At 42.7% G+C, this 18,195-nt stretch overlaps 1 protein-coding gene and 1 long non-coding RNA gene across 5 annotated transcripts in view; one reads left to right on the forward strand and one right to left on the reverse strand.

The window, feature by feature from the left end:
• Positions 1-3,499: 3,499 nt before the first annotated feature.
• Positions 3,500-18,195, forward strand: part of map7d1a (MAP7 domain containing 1a) — a 23,480-nt gene continuing 8,784 nt past the window's right edge. The window contains exons 1-10 of one of the 2 annotated variants that reach the window (XM_054780839.1): positions 3,500-3,616; positions 8,144-8,338; positions 12,064-12,132; positions 12,477-12,497; positions 14,770-14,933; positions 15,444-15,543; positions 16,243-16,347; positions 17,076-17,198; positions 17,277-17,422; positions 17,512-17,642. In XM_054780839.1, the coding sequence (XP_054636814.1) occupies positions 3,577-3,616; positions 8,144-8,338; positions 12,064-12,132; positions 12,477-12,497; positions 14,770-14,933; positions 15,444-15,543; positions 16,243-16,347; positions 17,076-17,198; positions 17,277-17,422; positions 17,512-17,642 (1,094 nt within the window). In that variant the 5' untranslated portion in view covers positions 3,500-3,576. The remainder of the gene's footprint in view (positions 3,617-8,143; positions 8,339-12,063; positions 12,133-12,476; positions 12,498-14,769; positions 14,934-15,443; positions 15,544-16,242; positions 16,348-17,075; positions 17,199-17,276; positions 17,423-17,511; positions 17,643-18,195) is intronic. The other variant, XM_054780840.1, reaches the window with a different exon arrangement.
• Positions 9,468-18,195, reverse strand: part of LOC129184682 (uncharacterized) — a 68,692-nt gene continuing 59,964 nt past the window's right edge. For 2 of the 3 annotated variants that reach the window (XR_008571939.1, XR_008571937.1), the window contains exons 2-5: positions 12,511-14,894; positions 11,652-12,151; positions 11,051-11,121; positions 9,468-9,692 (exon numbers count right to left, since the gene is read on the reverse strand). This is a non-coding gene — a long non-coding RNA (uncharacterized LOC129184682). The remainder of the gene's footprint in view (positions 9,693-11,050; positions 11,122-11,651; positions 12,152-12,510; positions 14,895-18,195) is intronic. The other variant, XR_008571938.1, reaches the window with a different exon arrangement.

The following is an 18,195-nucleotide window of genomic DNA, read 5'->3' on the forward strand; positions in this document are numbered from 1 at the left end:
AGTCCCGCCTGGTTTCATCCCAAATGAGATTACTCGTGTTTCCCAAGTTTCTCTCATTTATGTGCGGTTTTCACGAGCATATCTTAGGCTCCAGCATACCCGCGACCCCAGTGAGGATAAGCGGCATAAGACATGGATGGATGGATGAGCATGTCTTATTTTATCATATGTACAACTAGTATGTGTTTCCTTGGGCTTCATATTGTTGGTGGTTTTTCTGTTCTTATCTCATTCTCTAGCTATTGGCCTCATAAATACGACTTGTCCAAAAACAGTAGCTGCAGTGCTAACATTGCAATCACGCTTGGTTAAAACAAAATGGCAGAGCTCTGGGCTTTATTTTAAGATGCATCTGTGTAGGCTCTCAGTCGTACAGGAGTTGTCCATCGAGGGAAAGGCTTCTTGAGACGTCATCTGTACTTCTGTGAAGAAGGTGTCGGACGTTTCGCTCCTCATCCGAAGAGCTTCGTCAGCGAACTAACAAGTGCTGGTAGCCTTGGCCTTAAATACAGTACGAGTGGGCGGAATTGTTGTGCCAACACCCTCCTCCTATTGCTTCCTTACACTAAGACTGAGCGGAGTTGTGGTCTAATCCTCTCCTGCCATTAGCACCTCCGAACAAAGGGAAGTGTAGCGCCCTGTAGTTGGGTATGAACGACTCTGATACTGACTCGTTAGCGTCTATTGTTCTCGCTCTGGCTCCACCTCATTTATTTTAAGATCTGTGGCGAAGCCTGTTTTTTAAAATTTGCACTTGCATTTTGATCAGTATGTTCTACACATCTTATTCTATCATATCAGCAACTGTTATTTCATATTGTCGGTAGTCCTTTCTGCTCTTGGCCTCATGAATATGGCATGTCTTGTCCAGTTGCAATACATTTTTAATTTCTAGCTCGCAAAATTGCCTCCAAGTGCTTTTAGATTATACTTCATTTTCTCTTGGACTCGTTTTCAGCTAGTTTGCAGTGGGATTTCTATTGCTTATTCATTAATGTGCATATTGTGTGCTGCTGGTTATGAATGTTGGAAGATTGAAGTGTTGCTGTGAGCGCTACATAACGCAGCGGGTATTTATAGCCTACCCAGGCAAAATAATAGGCTGTGAAATTGGATTTGCGCAAAATCACATTCTTTGTGGCAGCATTAGACGTTGTTCCGGTTTTAACATTTACTCCTAGTGGTAATGGACTTCATTCTCTGTGTTGCCCAAACCAAGGTGACCTGCTGAAAAGCTTTCCGGGTTTTTGGCTGATCACCTGCTGATTCTCAACCTGCTAGTGTGCGCACTGTGCTCATGCATGCATGCATGCACGTGTACATCCGCCTCTGCAGGGCTCTCCGTTCTGTTTCTGCTCTTTGGAATTGGAAATGGGTGCATCTGCTTCAGGCATCGTCCTTTGTGAGGCACCTGCAGCTGGAGGGCACTGATGAACGGTTTCCTGAACTTATGATGTACTTCCTGGCAAAGAAGAATGCAGGAGTGGCGCATGTTGCTTTCAGTGCTAAGATGCACTAAAGTGTTTTTCCATGTCCAGCATTCTGGACTGAGTAAATGTGCATCGATTTGTGAGGATGAATCATGAGAAATGAAATGTCACAGGAGGTCGAATGGCTCTCGGCTGGGGTGACGTCCCCCTCAAGGGAAGTCCATTTGCACGCTGGAGTGTAAACAAGGCGGGCGTGCGGCAACAGAACGCACAGTTCAGTTCATGGGTTGCTGATTTCATCATCCTATTTAGCACACCTGAGCAAATGGTAGCGTGTTCTCTTCAAAGCACCGCTCTCATTTGTGTCAACCTCCGAATTTTTCCCAAAGGAAATAGTGGAAATATACCATAATTTCGGGGCTGTAATTTTGCCGATTATGAGACGCTTACTTTTTTCACACGCTTTGAACTCTGCGGCTTAAACAATGATGCGGCTAATTTATGGCTAAAAAGGAACTACAGTTCCCATGATTCTTAAACTACAGATAAAGGAAGTAGTGAATTGGTGTCGTGAAGTGGATGGTAATATCACGTTTTGAAGTCGATTGTGAATTTGAATGTGCTGATTGTGTTTTGATCTGACAAATCTTAAGTAAGTTTGATTAAATGTAGAATTACTACAGCTTCTGCTTGGACTGCTTGGACCATGCCAGCTGTTGAACACCAATGAAAAAAAGTATCTTACATCATACTCATTTGAGCTAGCGAGTGACACAGGGAACATTGAGTGTAAGGTAGGATTGCAAGGTTAAGGCCCTCTCCATTCGTGGGATTTTTTTTTTGCAGGGCTGAAAAAGATTTGTGTCCACACAGCCGGATTAGTAAATACTTGCATCCAGAGGGGAACGGGTGACTGGGTGAAAACGATGCAGTACATAAGGCACACCTACCTGTGTGCTGTAAACAGACACGCACACAGAACCACGCGACAGCAAAACTATAGAAGAAGAAAGAACGCATGCGCATAAAGTCCCTTGTCTTCCGCCTTCCGAGGCTAGTTTAGACTGACGACAAAGTGGAATTACTTTTGCAAGTCATTTTGCAGTATGATCAGGAAAATGTCAACTGGGGGTGAGTCATGCCAGTCGAAGTATTCAGATATTTTGTCGACTTGTCACTTCGCTTTCAGAAAATAGCAGTTTGCTTGTCTGCACAACAACAAGAAGCTTGTGTTTTTAGATTTTCCACTCTGGAAGTTGTTTTCCAAAAATACCGTTTCAGGGCACCCACAACGTTTCCGTTTTCAGCCCCTTATAGTGTGTCTTTCTGTTTTTACAATGTGGACACCTCTCGACAAGTGCGGCCCATTTATGTACAAATTTATTTTTTCTCTTTAAATTTGGTGGACACGGTTTATATTCAGGTGCGTTCGGAATTTACGGTAATTGATTCATTCCAGGGTCGAGCTGTTGCCATCATAAAACCTCCAATGGCTCTGCAGGCAATGTTTACGTAACATACTGTGTATATTCTTCTTTCAACACCCCTGGTTGAGACCGCTCTTCCTTCTGGAATAAGTGTGGCTAAAAAGCCAAATAAAAACAAAAACAAGCAGCTCCTGTGAGATATGCTGGTGTCCGACAAGTAATACGGACACAGGCCATCAGGCTCTTCAACGAAGCACTCGCACACGCCGCACGCAACACACGCACACACTCATAGCACTTTATTTATTTATTTGTATTATTTACTTGTATTAATGTCTCTTCTGTTGTTGTTGCTTAATTTATTGGTATATATGTTTATGTGTTTATGTTTCTTATGTTCTTATTCTTTCATTTGTTTTCTTTCTTTTCTTGGGAGAATGAACAGAATAAGATTTTCATTGCATAGTAGAACTGCTGTTTTACTGTGCACATGACAATAAAACTCTCTTGATCTTGATCTTGATCTTGGTCTTGGTCTTGCGTGACATCCTCTATGATCTTCTGCAAGCTGCTCATAAAAGCATAAAAGAGCCACAAGCAGCTCTTTTATGCTTCTGCTGTGGCTCCAACTGGTTTATGCTTCTGTGTGGTCACTTCACCGCCCCTTCTGACGCCGCCGTGAGGTTTTCAAAGTTATGCGTTGTAGTTGAGTGCGTGCCATGCAGTTCTCCGCCGAAGTGCAAGGGGCGGTGTTTTCTGGTGAGTCAACTATTTTGCTTGTTAGCTTCTACGCTGCTAATGACAACCAACACGGGGAGTGATACTGGACCTGGAACTAACAGACGTGTTACAACACTTTTATTGCAAAGGTTGATTGAATTTGGTGCAGAAGGCTTAAGAAACATGAGTAACAGGTGTGGCTCGTCACTCTGCCGGGAAGACAGAAAAGGAACGTGACAATACGCTTAAGGAAACTATGTATGTAGCGTTAGCTTCAAGTTAGTGGTCAAATAGGTTTTGTGGCGCCAACTGGGTTTTTAATTTGGTGGCCCAAATGGCTCTTACGATGCTAAAGGTTGCCAACCCCTGATCTTGTGGAATAAATGTTGTAACAAAAAGCCAAAGAAAAAGCAAAACACATCCCAATTGGTTCCCCCCATGTGCTGTGCAGTACATGCTAGCATACATGTAATACAGATATCCTCAAAGTTGTACAATTATAAGACAAATGGCCTAATGATTTATGGACAATTGGTGGCTAAGTCATGCCCTGACATTTTGCTTGATGTCGGCCATGTTCTTCCACCAATCTTGCTCACATTTTACACACACGTGCCTGTGCGTCTAATACAGTTGTGTACCAAATTCCGTGGCGATTCGGCTCAACACCCTAAATTTAGACTTGTTAGTGTTTTGTAGTGCGCATTCGGCTGTGTGAGAAATGTCACCACCATGTGGTGTGTTTGTCAGAAAAATAATAGCACAAGCAACACAGCAAGGGTCCACGTTTTGATAAATTTTCACTCTTCTGCATGCAGCAGTTAAGTAGCGGAAGAGTTACTTTACACAAACAAATGCAGACGACTAAGTTACATAAAACTCAGTGGAACAATACGACAATGGACTTTAAAGTCCTTAGTATCACATTGTCAAATTGAAACTTGAACTGCATTGCACGTCGTCATGATCACATCGTTGTAGCTTTACTCTTCCTCTACTGTTCATGCTGCTCCTTCGTCTGGTAGCGCAGACTGCATCAATCAGCCCCCATTTCAGTCTCTCTTGCCAAGCAGCATCAGCAGTCCTTTCCTTTAGCTTCCATCCCTGTCTTCCTTTGAGTGTCATTGGTATTCATTGCAAAACCCATCCTAGCACCAGTGTTGCAGGGCTGGGAATGTCAGGGTGCGTCACGATTTACGATACGTGGCTAACGATAACGATAACATCTAAAATCTAGTGCAATGTAACTGTCAACATTATTATTTGTTGGGTGTCTGACAACTTATTGTCTGACAACTTATTCAGAAAACAAACATCTCATGTCTCTCAATGGATCAAATCTATTAAGTAGAAACATAAAAATTATTTAGCATTTGAATAGAAAAAAAATGGTGGCTGTGAATGGTTGTCGTGCCGCCCGTGTGTCGTAGTTCAGTGATAAAATCGTACATTCTGCAAAGTCATATCCAGTTTTGTGTGTAAAAGCCAAACACGAGTCCACACTTGTGACTTCGACAATGCTAGTGGATCTTTCAGTTAACTTCACTGTTTTATTTCTCTTCTTCTGTGACTTCCACCCAATTTTTTCTGCCTCTACTGCATCGTAAAGTTAAACATCGTGATAGTTTGTGTTGCCCCAAAAATCTCCCCTGTGCAAAACAGCATCAACTATTCATTGCCATCCTTTACAGTTTTCATTCTTAGTGTCTCTCTGCTGTGTTTTGGCTGCGCTCCGTCGCCAAGCAGAGACCACAACAAAGGCTCGCCCCTGTCAGAGCATATTGCCGCCTGAGGAATCCTTACTTAATAGTGTCGTGCTTTGACACACAGTCTCATCTCCCAGCTGAACTCTTTCCTGGAGTGGCAGCCTGATAGATCGCAGGCCATGACGTAGCTTTTGCTCACGCCTCCATGAGCTCAGACAACCTTTTCTCTTCAGGCCTTCTGGACAACTCAATGAACGACTCTAATCATCTGGAATTAAAAGCCCTATAATACTAGGGTAGTATTCTTCAACAAAATCTAGCCCTGTTGCTGGTAATACAACGTATAGTTAGGGTGCCGGACAAAAGGACACAAACGTTAGCAACACTAGCATAGCTATGTGAGCTGCAGTGTTTATTTGAACAGCAATGTCATGCTAGGTAGGTTAGCCTATTTGCTGAACAAAAAATGATCAAACTTACAGCTCCCACGTCTGTAGCTGACTGATAGTCATCAATGTTTTAAGATGTGTAGCGAAGCCTTTTTTTCCCCAAAGCTGTCCTGATGATATTTTTTTCTCACATTTGGTGCTCATAAACAGGCTGCAGGGACACATATGACTGTTATAACATAATCCAAAATGTATATTGCAAAATATGCACGTTTGTTCATACAGTCATGCTGCTGTCCCTGAGGTCATACAAACAATTAGAAATTGGACCAAAATTTCTGGAGAAAATATGGCTCAAAAGTCATGGAAATCTTTGGAGTTTCAATCACTATCACCAAAGGATTAGCTGTGGGCGTGTGATTTACTTTTTCTTTGGCTTTTTTGCGACACTTGTTTTTACAGTAGTTAAATTCTTTACACTTGTGTGACAAGCAAAAATGTAATTCTTTATGAACATTAAGCGGAGTGTTTTATTGTTCTTATGTTTAACTCATAACTCGGGCTGTCTTTGAGAAAGGATTTTCACAGGCTAATTTGATACATTAAGATTTGGTCTATAATCGACTAAGTTGGTCGTGTTTTTTTTGTAGCAACAACATGGCTTGAAAAACAGCAACTTGTCAAAACTCAGTTAGCAGCCTAATTTCAATCAGTTTTAGTTCAGTTTTAATATTTGCGCCTTAAAATTCACCATGGGGATATAAAATTAAGTTGGCGTAACAGCCTTACATATTTTACTGGTAAATGATATTCAGTGATGATCCAGTGATGTTGGTTGTTGTTTCGTGAAATATAAGAAGCTGCTCACACAAGTTGCGCTTCACTTTCTGGAGTCATCTTTAACCTTTTAAAAATACTTCCACACTTTGGATTATTTTTTTTTTTACTAGCTATCATGAGCCAATAAATCCGTAGATGTCGACGGTCTTCTTAGCGTTCAAAGCTGGCGCTGACCTCAGATCCTTTGGATTGTGCCACTGAAGCGGCTGATTTTATTAAAGCTTTGTAAATATGTCATCTGTTAAACACACACGTCATTTTCAATTCTTTAGTCGCAGAAATGAGGCAGCATCGAAGGACATATTGTTGAATGTCGCATCTTCCACTGTATATGACAAGTTCTTCGAACCTGCTTTGAATCTTTACAAAGATCTACAAGTACTATTCTACTGTATGTATATTTTGAAGTTGTTAGTTGTGGGTGAAATGGAAATCCCATAGTTGTAATTGTTACATTATTGAGGAATGAAACTTGGATTCGGTTTGGTCTTTTCTTGAGTGATGATTTAACCCTGGAAAAAGGCCACAAAAAGTGACACAAATATTATAGTTTTATTGACTGGCTCTGATGCGACCTGGACAGTACTTGTATCCTGTAAAATAATCTGCAGTGGAAGTCATTACAGATGTTCTGCTATGCACACACAAAACATGCATACAGTTTCTGCAATTACAAGAACATTGGAAGAATCTATTGGTTACTTTTTGTGTCCACCACCGTCACGCACATTGAACACTTTCTGTTTTGCTTCTAACAGACAGCAGCTGCAAAGCAAGAAGCTAGGCTATGGCTAAATTACGTCATGTGCATGAAACGTTATTTATGTATTGATATCTAAAAATCATGTGGTGTCCAATCATCATGATTGTTATCACGTATAGTTCAGTGAGTGCAAGATTTTATTTGGCTCTTTTTTTCATGAATCTTTTTACGTACTTTTTATGACGCGGCAGTGATTGAAAAATAAGCAGGTTTTGAATTTTTACTCTCGTCAGGTTTTTAGTCGGTTCGGAGAACGTGTCGTATTCATAGCTCCTTTTCCAGGAGTTGAGTGTGCCATGCAAATGTGTGTAGTCGGCACAAAGATGTAATGGACTGTCTCTGGAGTTGCACAGCAGTCTTCTTGCTCGCTATTGGTTGCAAGTTTTTGAATAGCACAGCGATGCTGTAATAAATCTTCAGTGCGTCTCAACATCCGTGACAGCCGCCTACTGTCTGTGCCGGTAATAATTTACAGCGTGTTGCCGCAGTGTTTACCCTGGGAGGCTAAGCAGGAGAAACCGGGTGCCAGAATGGGAACACAGGACTCGAGGGTGCAGACTGGACAAAGCCGAGGGTCCCCTCCGACGAGGGCCTTTGTTGGGCCTTCAAAGCCGGGCCAAACTAATGTTTGAGTTGGACATTCAAGTTCAAGCGGCCTGCCAAATAGTGAGTCATGGTTCTGAGTGACAAGCCAACCTCTGGTATTAGTTTGATACAGTGAGAAGAAAGCCAAGCATTCTTCTCTTCATGCCTGTTGCGCATAGTTTCTTCGAGAGCTTACGCCACTAAATGGAATGAGGATTGACTGGTTGTGTTCCCTGTCTGTGCGTTCACCTCAGCATTTACCTGTTGTTTTCCGTTGGACCAGCTCCCCATGAATCCCTGAACACAAAGGCAACCAGACCTGACCCAGAGGGTGCTAGCAGTCCCCAGAAGACCGCCCAGAGGATGGAGTCGCCGGCAAGGAAAGACGCCGAGCGGAGATTGACCACCCCGACCAAAGCCGACGTGATCCCTGCATCTCCGAGGTCGCCGGCTTCACCCGCCCCCAGGTCTAAAAGAGGTAAGGTTCATCCGGTTCTCTGAAACTCATAATGGACTGGGGTTTGATAATGCAGGCCTGTGCACTTCGCTGGAGTTAGCTCAGCTCTCTTGAGGCAAAGGTAGTGCTTTAGTGAGGGAATACATAAGTGAGTGCATTTGCTTTCAGACCCGCAGCCAAATCCAATAGAGAAATAATACTTGATTGTTGGAACAGAAAGCATTTTGAAGTAGGGATGTCCGTCCAATGTAGACATGTATCCTGCACCTGTCGCTAATGAACTTGAAATAGGAATCACGTTTTAGTGAGCGTTGCTGAGAATTCCGACCTTGAACCCTCCCCAGAAGCCATTAGCCCTCAGCCCATTGAAGTTGAAGAAGCATGTTTGAGTGTTTCGGGAATGTAAGCTTCTTTTCTTCTCTCTGCTGTCTTTTCTTTTCTCCAATAATCCATTTTCCGTGGTCTCGGACTGGCTTGAGGTGTTTTCTCCTCCTATTCGGAGAAATAGACTGGTTAAATTCTTCCGATTCATTCAAAAATGACCTGCTTGTCCTCGTTAATTGCGGGCTTTTGCAGTCTCCAGAGGAGTTTGAAGGGGTAGGGGGAGTACTTTGTAGCCCCCTTAATTAAGCAAAGTGAATAGTCAGGCTATTAGCAGGAAGAGATTGTTTTTGTGGTCTGATTACTTGCTACGGTCGGACAGCAGTGAATCGCTTCCAGTGGGGCTGTGTCGTATTGTATTGTTCCTATCCATGGTAATAATTACTGAGGGAAAAGTATTGTCATTATTCTATTCTACTGGCTTTAGACAACCGCCCCTTGTATCCTGTTGTGGTCTTTTTATACACATTTGACAATGTTTGTATTTTTGTTAGACTCCTCCTAAAATGCACAAAAATGAATCACGGGGTAGGATGAAATAAGCTCGGCTTTTTCCTGTAAATTTTTCATGTAACTTTGTGAAGCTAATCAAATAAAACCATTACCATTACAGTGGAACCTCGGGTTTCGTAAGCCGCGGTTTTCATAGGATTCGGTTTTTACAGTCTCGGTCATCATACGGCCAAACAGAGCATCCACGCATTGATGACTGAGTGTGAAGAACGGATAGTGATTGAGTTCGGACACGATAGACAGATTCCGGCCAAGAAATCCTCTAATCATCTTTATTATGTGTCTGTGGGTGGTTCATTTGTTCATAGAACACACACACACACACACACACACACACACACACACACACACACACACACACACACACAGAACGATGTACAACTCAGTATCTGTCTCCTTTCTTCCTCCCAAGCACTGTGCACTCAGCGCTGACGAGGCGTAGAAGCTGCGCTTCCCGAGTGTTCTGTCTTCTGTACTATGCCTGCAAAAGAACACAACACCAGCACTTTGATAAATTATTTGAGAAACACTATTAAATTCAACAAAGAGGTGCTCGCAATGTACAAAGGTAGTGTCTGTTACAATAGGATTGTAATGTAAAGGTTCCTAGTTCTATCTTTAAAGTTCCGTTTGAAACAGCGTGGCTCTTCCGTTCCGCTCATCTGTGTGTGTGCTAGGCGTCAGTCCAGGTAAAAAGAATTCATTTATGTGTTTCATTCCGTCATTTATATGTATTTCTCATTGTTTTCTGCATGTAAAACTATAATTATTCTCCATAAAATGTGTTTTTTTGTTCATATTTCTGGGTGTCTGGAAGGGATTCATTGGATTTACATGATTTCTGTCAGAACAAACGACTTTGCTTTTGGAATGCATTAATAACAAAAGCCGGGGTTCCTCTGTACCATAAAGGCCAAAGCCTGCACCTACACTAGCTGTGATATCTCCAAAGCTTTGGGCACGTGATGTTATGATGTCACTTGGAACAAGATGGCGCACGTGCAGCTTTCCACAGTCCTATAAATATCAAAGTGGGTCAGGGGTGTTTTTTTCTTTTCTTTTCCCTGGGAGTCTGCGTGGCATATTGCTTACAGTTCACACCTCCCACTGTTAGGTAGATGGTGCAGATGTTCTTTGATGTGAAGCATCTGGCCTGTGATGACTGAGATATCAGTGAGGATATCCCACTAAGGGAGAAATAGCCTCTGGTATTCTGCTAACTAATAAAGCAGTACGTTGCAGATGAATCCTGCTGCTATGTGTATAGTTTTATATTTCTATACAGGCATTTGATGGAGTCAGTACATTTGTTTCTATTTTGAACGTTTTTTCATCACTTGATTATTATTATAGTATTGATTATTATAATGTGCATGCCCTCCATTTACTGTAGGCAGCCATGAACCATGGCAATACTTACAATCAATTATATACTTTGATAACAAGTAGGCCTGTCAAGATAACACATTTTGGTGGACTGTAATTGTCCTACAAATTATTGCCGACAAATGATATTACTGTCAACATTATTTTGAGACCATTTTTTCATTCATGTAATCATAATATATGGCATAATAATGCGAGTACACGGTATCAAAAGCAGTAAACTTGAATTTCTCAAGAGTATTTTTTTAACATTGCAATTGGAATGTCAAGAGCTTTCAAATAAAACAACATACCGGTAACACATTAAAAAACAAAACAGACAAAAACACGGCCAATGAAAATAAAATAAATAAATCATATTTGCGTTTGCCCACTTGCAGGCTCCACTTGCTAGCAGCCCCGACTCGACCCACTGGCACAAAGAGACTGAATGACTGACGGGGGTTTACTCACTCCATTCTGCTATAGAACCAAGGCGCCCATGTGTTGAGACAGAGGCACAGAGTGAGCCCTCGTCATCCAGCCTGTTTGGTAGAGAGAGAGGGGAGGAAAACAAACACAAACGCACATGTCAATTTATCGAGGCCGGCAAAATTATCAAGTTCATTTTTATTTATCGTGCGATTCATTGGTTTATTGATTATCGTAACAAGCCTAATAACAAGTGATGACATGTATAACAAGTTGGCACTACAAGCTAAGAGACTACTGCCTGCACCTCCCAAAGATATTTCCCAAAACTCATAGGTAACAGCTTATTATTTTAACTCTAATAAAGATTTGGAGTGCATGAGAAAGTGGAAAGGAAAACGTAAATGTAATGAAAACATCTGACCAGATGGTGATTTAGTAACAAGAATATTACACAACACAGCAGCACAGAACCAATGTTGTAATAGCAATAAGGGGCAAACTGCTCTTACAGAATTAATACCGTTGATATGAGTTCATTGCAAACAACGGGACATCAAGTGTAACATGCATGACTTTCATACAGACACCTGACATTTTAAAGCACACGCAGAGGTAAAGCTGCTGGATGCTGATTACTCACGATTACTCACGGTACTTCAAATGTAGTTACTGCCATCTTTTGAAGTTACTAAAAACGATGTGAGGAGGTTGCCTACAGCCACAGCTGCTAATTGCTTTTGGAGATCACGCACCTGCTGATATCGAGACAGGGTGGTTAATTGAATAGAGGCATTAATTGGAGCATTTATGGTGCGCGGAAACATCTTTTAATATTTATCATTGATGCTGACAGACTCCTGTCCCTGTGATGAGACATGCATTCCTCTTGGAGTAAAGATAGAAAAGCCTTTCTTGGCAGCATTGGCAAGAATGCAGCCACACTTTCTATGCTGATGAGTCATGGTGCGTGTTATCTGTCTATTACGATAGTACGTAGCATCCTGGTACAACAGTACTTCATTAACACAGTTGTCCTGTGCTTGTCATGGCAGACATCATGAAGTCAGACGAGAGGCAGCAGCTGGCCAAGGAGCGCAGAGAGGAGAAAGCCAAATATCTGGGTAAGTGGAAACAGGGGTCCTAAAGAATAAGACACAGGATGAGCACGCCCCCTAGTGATGGGGGGAAAGAAAGTTCTGGGACAGGATTTGAGAAAACCACTTGAACGTCCGCATGCATGCTCACATTCTTTTATGCTTTTTTGCATGAGCTCAACTCCAAGTTTGTGCCAGGGGTCCCAATTTGTCCCCCAAAAGATCAGACTATTGTTGCTGATTTGGCTTTACTTCATATCACTTTGGGCGAGTGGTTTTGTTTAAACACGCAGCAACACCACGCTGCACTGCTTTGCATGATTGACACTTGCTTGTCTTCTCTCTCGCCTCCCCCTCCACCCCCCCTGCAGAAGAGCTCAGCAAGCTACAAGGTAAGCCACTCACCTTGTATTAATGGGTACGTGGTGATGGTGGGGGTGGTCCGAAGCCTTTGAGTGGTCATTCCTGTTCATTTGGATCCATGTAACACAGTTCAGTTGCTGGGCAATACATCAACAATGAAGAAGGAGCTCAAGAATCCAAAGACATGAAAATGGATCAGAATCATAGTCAATATTTTCATGAAGACTTGTACAAATATCCCTAAATTTAACATGTTGTCAAGGGAAAATCAGCTTCTAACTCCCAAGATAGACAAGACAAGTTCTTTGAGAATAATGAGAAGTACAGATAAATCAAATTTGCATGGAAGGAGACAAAGCAATACAACCTCAACAGACGGCTTCAAGAGAAGATGTCTAACTTCTACAAAATGCGATGTTACTATAAAGGATGTGCATATGTGAGGCAAGGGGGAATCTAAAATGAGAGGCTAAAGCTATCTGCTAAATGCCCAAAATGCCTAAAGTCTATTGGAATCAGGTGATAAGCATGTGGAGGACTTGTTTTGGAGACAAGTGGCATCTAACTTAGAGCAGATACTCATAGCAAGTCATTAATGAGACATTAATGACATTATTGTGAATCTTAGCAAAAATTCATATGATTGTTAGCTCATAATTATAACTTATTATGTGATATATTGTATTGATATTTGTCATATCAAATGGAATATTGGACACAAAACATTTTATATAACAATAACAATAGAACAATATTTCCCTGACAATGCAAGCACCAGATGGCTATTGGAGTAGTATTTCTTTAAGTTGTGGTGATATTGCCCAGCTCTTTAACTCTTTCATTCACATTTAAATGTAATCTTCCTTCATTCTGAACACCATAGATACATCTTCCATAGACCCATCACTCAGCCACCATTAAAGTGCAAACTATGTGTTTAAAAAAACCCAACATTTTAAAAGATTTTTTTTCAGTGAACTTGAGCCTCGAGACTGCGACATTAATTTCCGTGAGATGAAAATACAAAAATAACTACTTCAATTAAAGCGTAGGCTTTTATGGGAAAGCCCAAAATGGGTCGCCGTCGGATTTATAACTTCCGTTATGATCCGGAGTTAAAAATAACATGAAGGTCCTAAATGACATAAAACCTCCATAAACGTGAGTTTACAGGAGTAGAAGGCATGTAGTGACACCAAAACATCATAACAACCTCTAGATGTATGTCAGGGTGCACTCACAATAGACAATCTTTGGATGCATGGGATGATTGCTGATGCTCATGCAGCAGCACGTGTGGGTGACAAACCTGGACAGGTGGTATCATCAATGTGATTGTTCCTCCCATTATCATTATTAGTGATATTATTAGTGATCCCAACTTGCATAATAGAAAATTGATGGATGGAAAATTGATGCAACAACATCAGAATAGTTGCAGAAATACAAAGGAGCGCAGAGCAGTGTGAGTGCACCCTAAGGATTCTGTGCTTTGTCGTCGAATCCAGTTGTGTTGTTGTGGAGAAAACACGGCGCGGATCAATCTAATTGGGGGATGAGCGGGCGCACCAGATCTGGGCGCGCCAGATGGGACCCATCTAATACCCTCAGTCAAGACTTGGATAAAAGAAGCTTGCGTTTACGATATCAGCTTAAAGGCAGATCTAAGAAGACTTATCTTACCCAGTCAACATGTTTCACATCGAGACTCACTAAACGAGCGTAGAAAGTACTTAACTAGAGGATGTCTGGCTTTCTGTGCAGGCTATGGCATCAATACGTCATGTTGGACACTTTTGTAATGTTATTTCATGACTTCGCTTCGGTAAAATCCGATCATGTTTGTCAAGAAAGACACTGAAAAGCATCATTTTTAAAAGAAACATTGGACACCTGTTGGCTATTCAAGACCAGTTGCTTTGCTTGCATCAAGTGCTTTCTCTCTTGGGACTTTGTTGTTGCAAAGAAACACTGAGAGTTGCCTTTGAATGGCTCAGGGCGCAGGAGGTGATTTCCACATCAAAGCCAGAGTAGTTTTATTGAAACTGACGTCAAAGCTCAGTGCGATTAACTCGGAAATAATTTGATCTGTTTTGCCAACACAAAGAGTTTTAGATGTGCGGTGAACATGAGAGAGGTTTAACTTTGAATGGTCTTACACCGGATCTGTCAGGAAAACCCGCCAGTACTTCAAAACAGATTTCACGTCTGCATGAAGTGGAAAACGGAAGTTACCGTACTTCAATGAGGATATAGCGGCGCACACGCATCTCACCTCGCTTTCCCTCTCTGTGGTCTTAGCGGCTAAGAAGAGCGTGTGGCTGGAGAAGGAGGAGAAGGCACGGCAGCTGAGGGAGCAGCAGCTGGAGGAGCGGCGCAGGAAGCTGGAGGAACAGCGCATCATGGCTGAAAAGCGCCGGGCCGCCCTGGAGGAGAGGCAGAAGCACAAGCTTGAGAAGAACAAAGTATGCATCGAGACTAAACAACATTCAATACACCTCATTTCCACTAATCGTTTCCTCTGTGCTAATACCGCTATAATTGCATCATCTGCTTGATCAACCTCACTTTATTCAATACACAACATTTTTCCCCATCAGGAAAAAAAACAAGAGAGTGCCACTAGGTGGCAGTAACGACCTCTGACGCGTCACCACCAAGCTTCATGGGCAAAATGTACGAAATGGTGGTGTTAATTGTCACCCATGTATAACATTCTAATTTAGTTCACAAGAGCATACTATTATTGTCAATATTTATTATTGCCATCATTGTTACATATACTATATTACTTATACTATTATTACACAATACATATACTGGTATATTAATATAGGCCTCTTCTCAAGTTAACCCTTTACTTCAAATAAATGCCTGCTACTGGCTGAGGAAACATGGTAACACAGCTTTAACAAAAAAAAGTTACATAAATCAACTAGTAGTAGTTAACCTGGTAACTACTGTATGCTTTCCAGGAACGCTACGAGGCGGCCATCCACCGCTCAACCAAGAAGACGTGGGCCGAAATCCGCCAGCAAAGATGGTCCTGGGCCGGGAACCAGAATCAGAAGGAGAGTGAGTATCCGAGAGACATACAGAGAAATACGGCCGATGCTGCGCTGGAATAGAAAACGATTGTGTGCAATGATTGTGTGGAAGCCGTGGAAGTAAAAGATGCCTTTTCGCCAATATTGAAGTGTTCCAATGTGTTCAGCTGCTTTATTGCAACAGTTGCAGTAAGATGGTGCCCACCCCGCCTACAAGTAAATGATGGTCCTACAGCTCCTGGTACTAAACAATGTCAGCACGATGGACATTCTGAATCCCACAAGTCCCGAGGGTCCATGTCTCTTGTAATCATCTCAGCCATACGCAAGGGGACTAACGACCATCAGTCTTGCCCTTTTGTGCTCACTCAATGATGTGAGCGTAAATAAACTTGAAGCGGCCGCTTTGGATTTGTTGATAGATGCTGATAGACGTGATTGGAGAATCATTAAGGTGGATGCAGAGGACCGCTTAGTCACGTCATACCTCCAAGCCAAGGAGGTTGTTGTTCATCAGCAGGAGTTTGTTTGTGTGCACTATTCAAAAGTCCATTAACAATTCTGCGAATTTGAGAAGATCAGGTTGCAGTTTGCTGTCTTGTATCTGAATACTACATGACCGTCCGTCTGCTACAGTATAGTTTCCCCCGTGCCGTCCGCTTCCTGTCAACTGTATGTGTGTGTGTGTGTATGAACATGTGTGTGTGCCGCTCTCTTGGCTTCTCAGGCAGGTGCTCTGTTTCCACCGTCAACCTGCCCAAACACGTGGACTCGGTCATAAACAAGCGACTCTCCAAGTCCTCCGCCACACTGTGGAACTCCCCCAGCAGAAGTAAGGCTACAAGTGGAATGACCAACCCTACCAACCTCTCCTACCCCACGTTGAATCCAAAATGTGTCCATCACTCCTCCACCACCAGTGCCCGCCAACACTTAAACCATCAGTGTCGCCCTTTTCTTGTCCTTGCACTGTGCTTCCGAAACCCTTTCTTTTTCGGGGTTTGGTGCACGACCTCTGCATGTTTGCACTTTGAGTTGGGTATTGTGCGTATTTGTTGTTGTGTTGTCTTGTGGTTGGCTCATTTTCTGTGGTGATTTCATTCCTGGTGTCCCCCGTTTTGGTTCATTGCTCTGTTTTTGAGTTGCGGGCCGCAAACGACTTATCCTTTGACTCAGCCTTTCTTCATGCTTCAGTTGAGAGCATCCTTTTTGTTATCAAGGTCTGCCTGGAAGAACCTTCAGAAGTAAAGTTAGCGAGTGAGTCAGCATTTTGGGGAAGGTAGATAATGTATTCGTAGGATGAGGAAGAGCTGCTGGTAAAAATAGTCGCAGCTGCACACACACGTTTCACGCCATCACACCAGAGCGCTAGTTTAGTTTGCTTTACCAAAAGAAATGCTGATCCTTGCAATACAGCAGAAGCTATGGTTGAAAATGTGCTGACTCACCTATTAGACAAGCATTTTGAAGAGCTTCCATCTTCACCATTATGGTGTTTTTGGTTGCTTAGGTTCAGCATCCATTTAGGGCGACCGTTAATTATTCTCTCTCAACTCGCAGCCCGCAACCTCACGCTGAGCCCATGGGAGAGCAGCATAGTGGACCGCTTGATGACGCCCACCTTGTCGTTCCTCGCCCGAAGCCGCAGTGCCGCCAGTGTGCTCCCCAACGGAAAAGACGGCCGTAAGTCGTCGCAACTGCAGCAGCCACCCGAAAGTGAATCTAATCGACTGCGAGTTTGTAACAAAACGTCTTCTTCAGAGTCTCTGCTGTGCCCCCGCTCGTCCTCCGCCAACCCGCTGACGCTGTGCGCCCACCAGCCCCACCGCCGCTGCTCCGAACGCTGGAGGGTGACGTCCAGCACGCCTGACATCACTCAGCGCCAACACAGACGCAGCTCCACACCCGTACGTTGCACAAAGTCAAAACAGCCGCCCTAACACATTAAAAACCTTTACTGCTTTGCCTTACATTGTGTTGGACTGTCTTGCACCAGATGGACAGAACCAAAAAAGAGAAGAAGGACAAGGAACGGGAGAACGAGAAAGAGAAAAACGCCCTGGCAAAGGAGAAGTTCCTGAAGAAGAGGCAGTCTCTTCCCAGCATGAGACACAGACCAGACCTGAGGTAAGACACCCAATCCTCTTTTTAATGCATTATTTATATTCATTCATGCTCCAAACTTTTATAATACAGGTGGTCCTCGCTTTACGGCTTTCTGTGTTACCTGCGTAGACAAAAGATTCGCTTGAGAAGTAGTTACAGTGCGGTGCGCCGTTGAAGTACGCGCTTTATGCTCAATATTGGCACTTCTCAATGGCTTTGACTCTCACGACCATCATAAAGATGGTGTTGTGACGTCTACTTGGACGTTGTAAAGATGACGAGGAGGTGGTCGATCAGCAATCTCTTTATTGCAAAAACAAAATAGGCTACTGTTGGCCGAACCACGCCAAAACAACATCAGCAAACTCACCTGTCCTCTTTGCACGCGGCTACACACACATAACTGCCAGGTCCCTGATCCTATGAAAGCGACAGTAATAACTAAGCAATGTAGTGGTCTTATTATTGAAATGGAAAGGTGGCTTGTGCGTTGGCTTTTATTTTTGATTATGTCAGTTTATTTAGTGTTTTATGACTGTGTTTTTATCATTACTGTGTGAATGACTTAGGAGTT

Source organism: Dunckerocampus dactyliophorus, chromosome 7 (genome assembly GCF_027744805.1).
Source record: "Dunckerocampus dactyliophorus isolate RoL2022-P2 chromosome 7, RoL_Ddac_1.1, whole genome shotgun sequence".
NCBI classification, from domain to species: Eukaryota; Metazoa; Chordata; class Actinopteri; order Syngnathiformes; family Syngnathidae; genus Dunckerocampus; species Dunckerocampus dactyliophorus.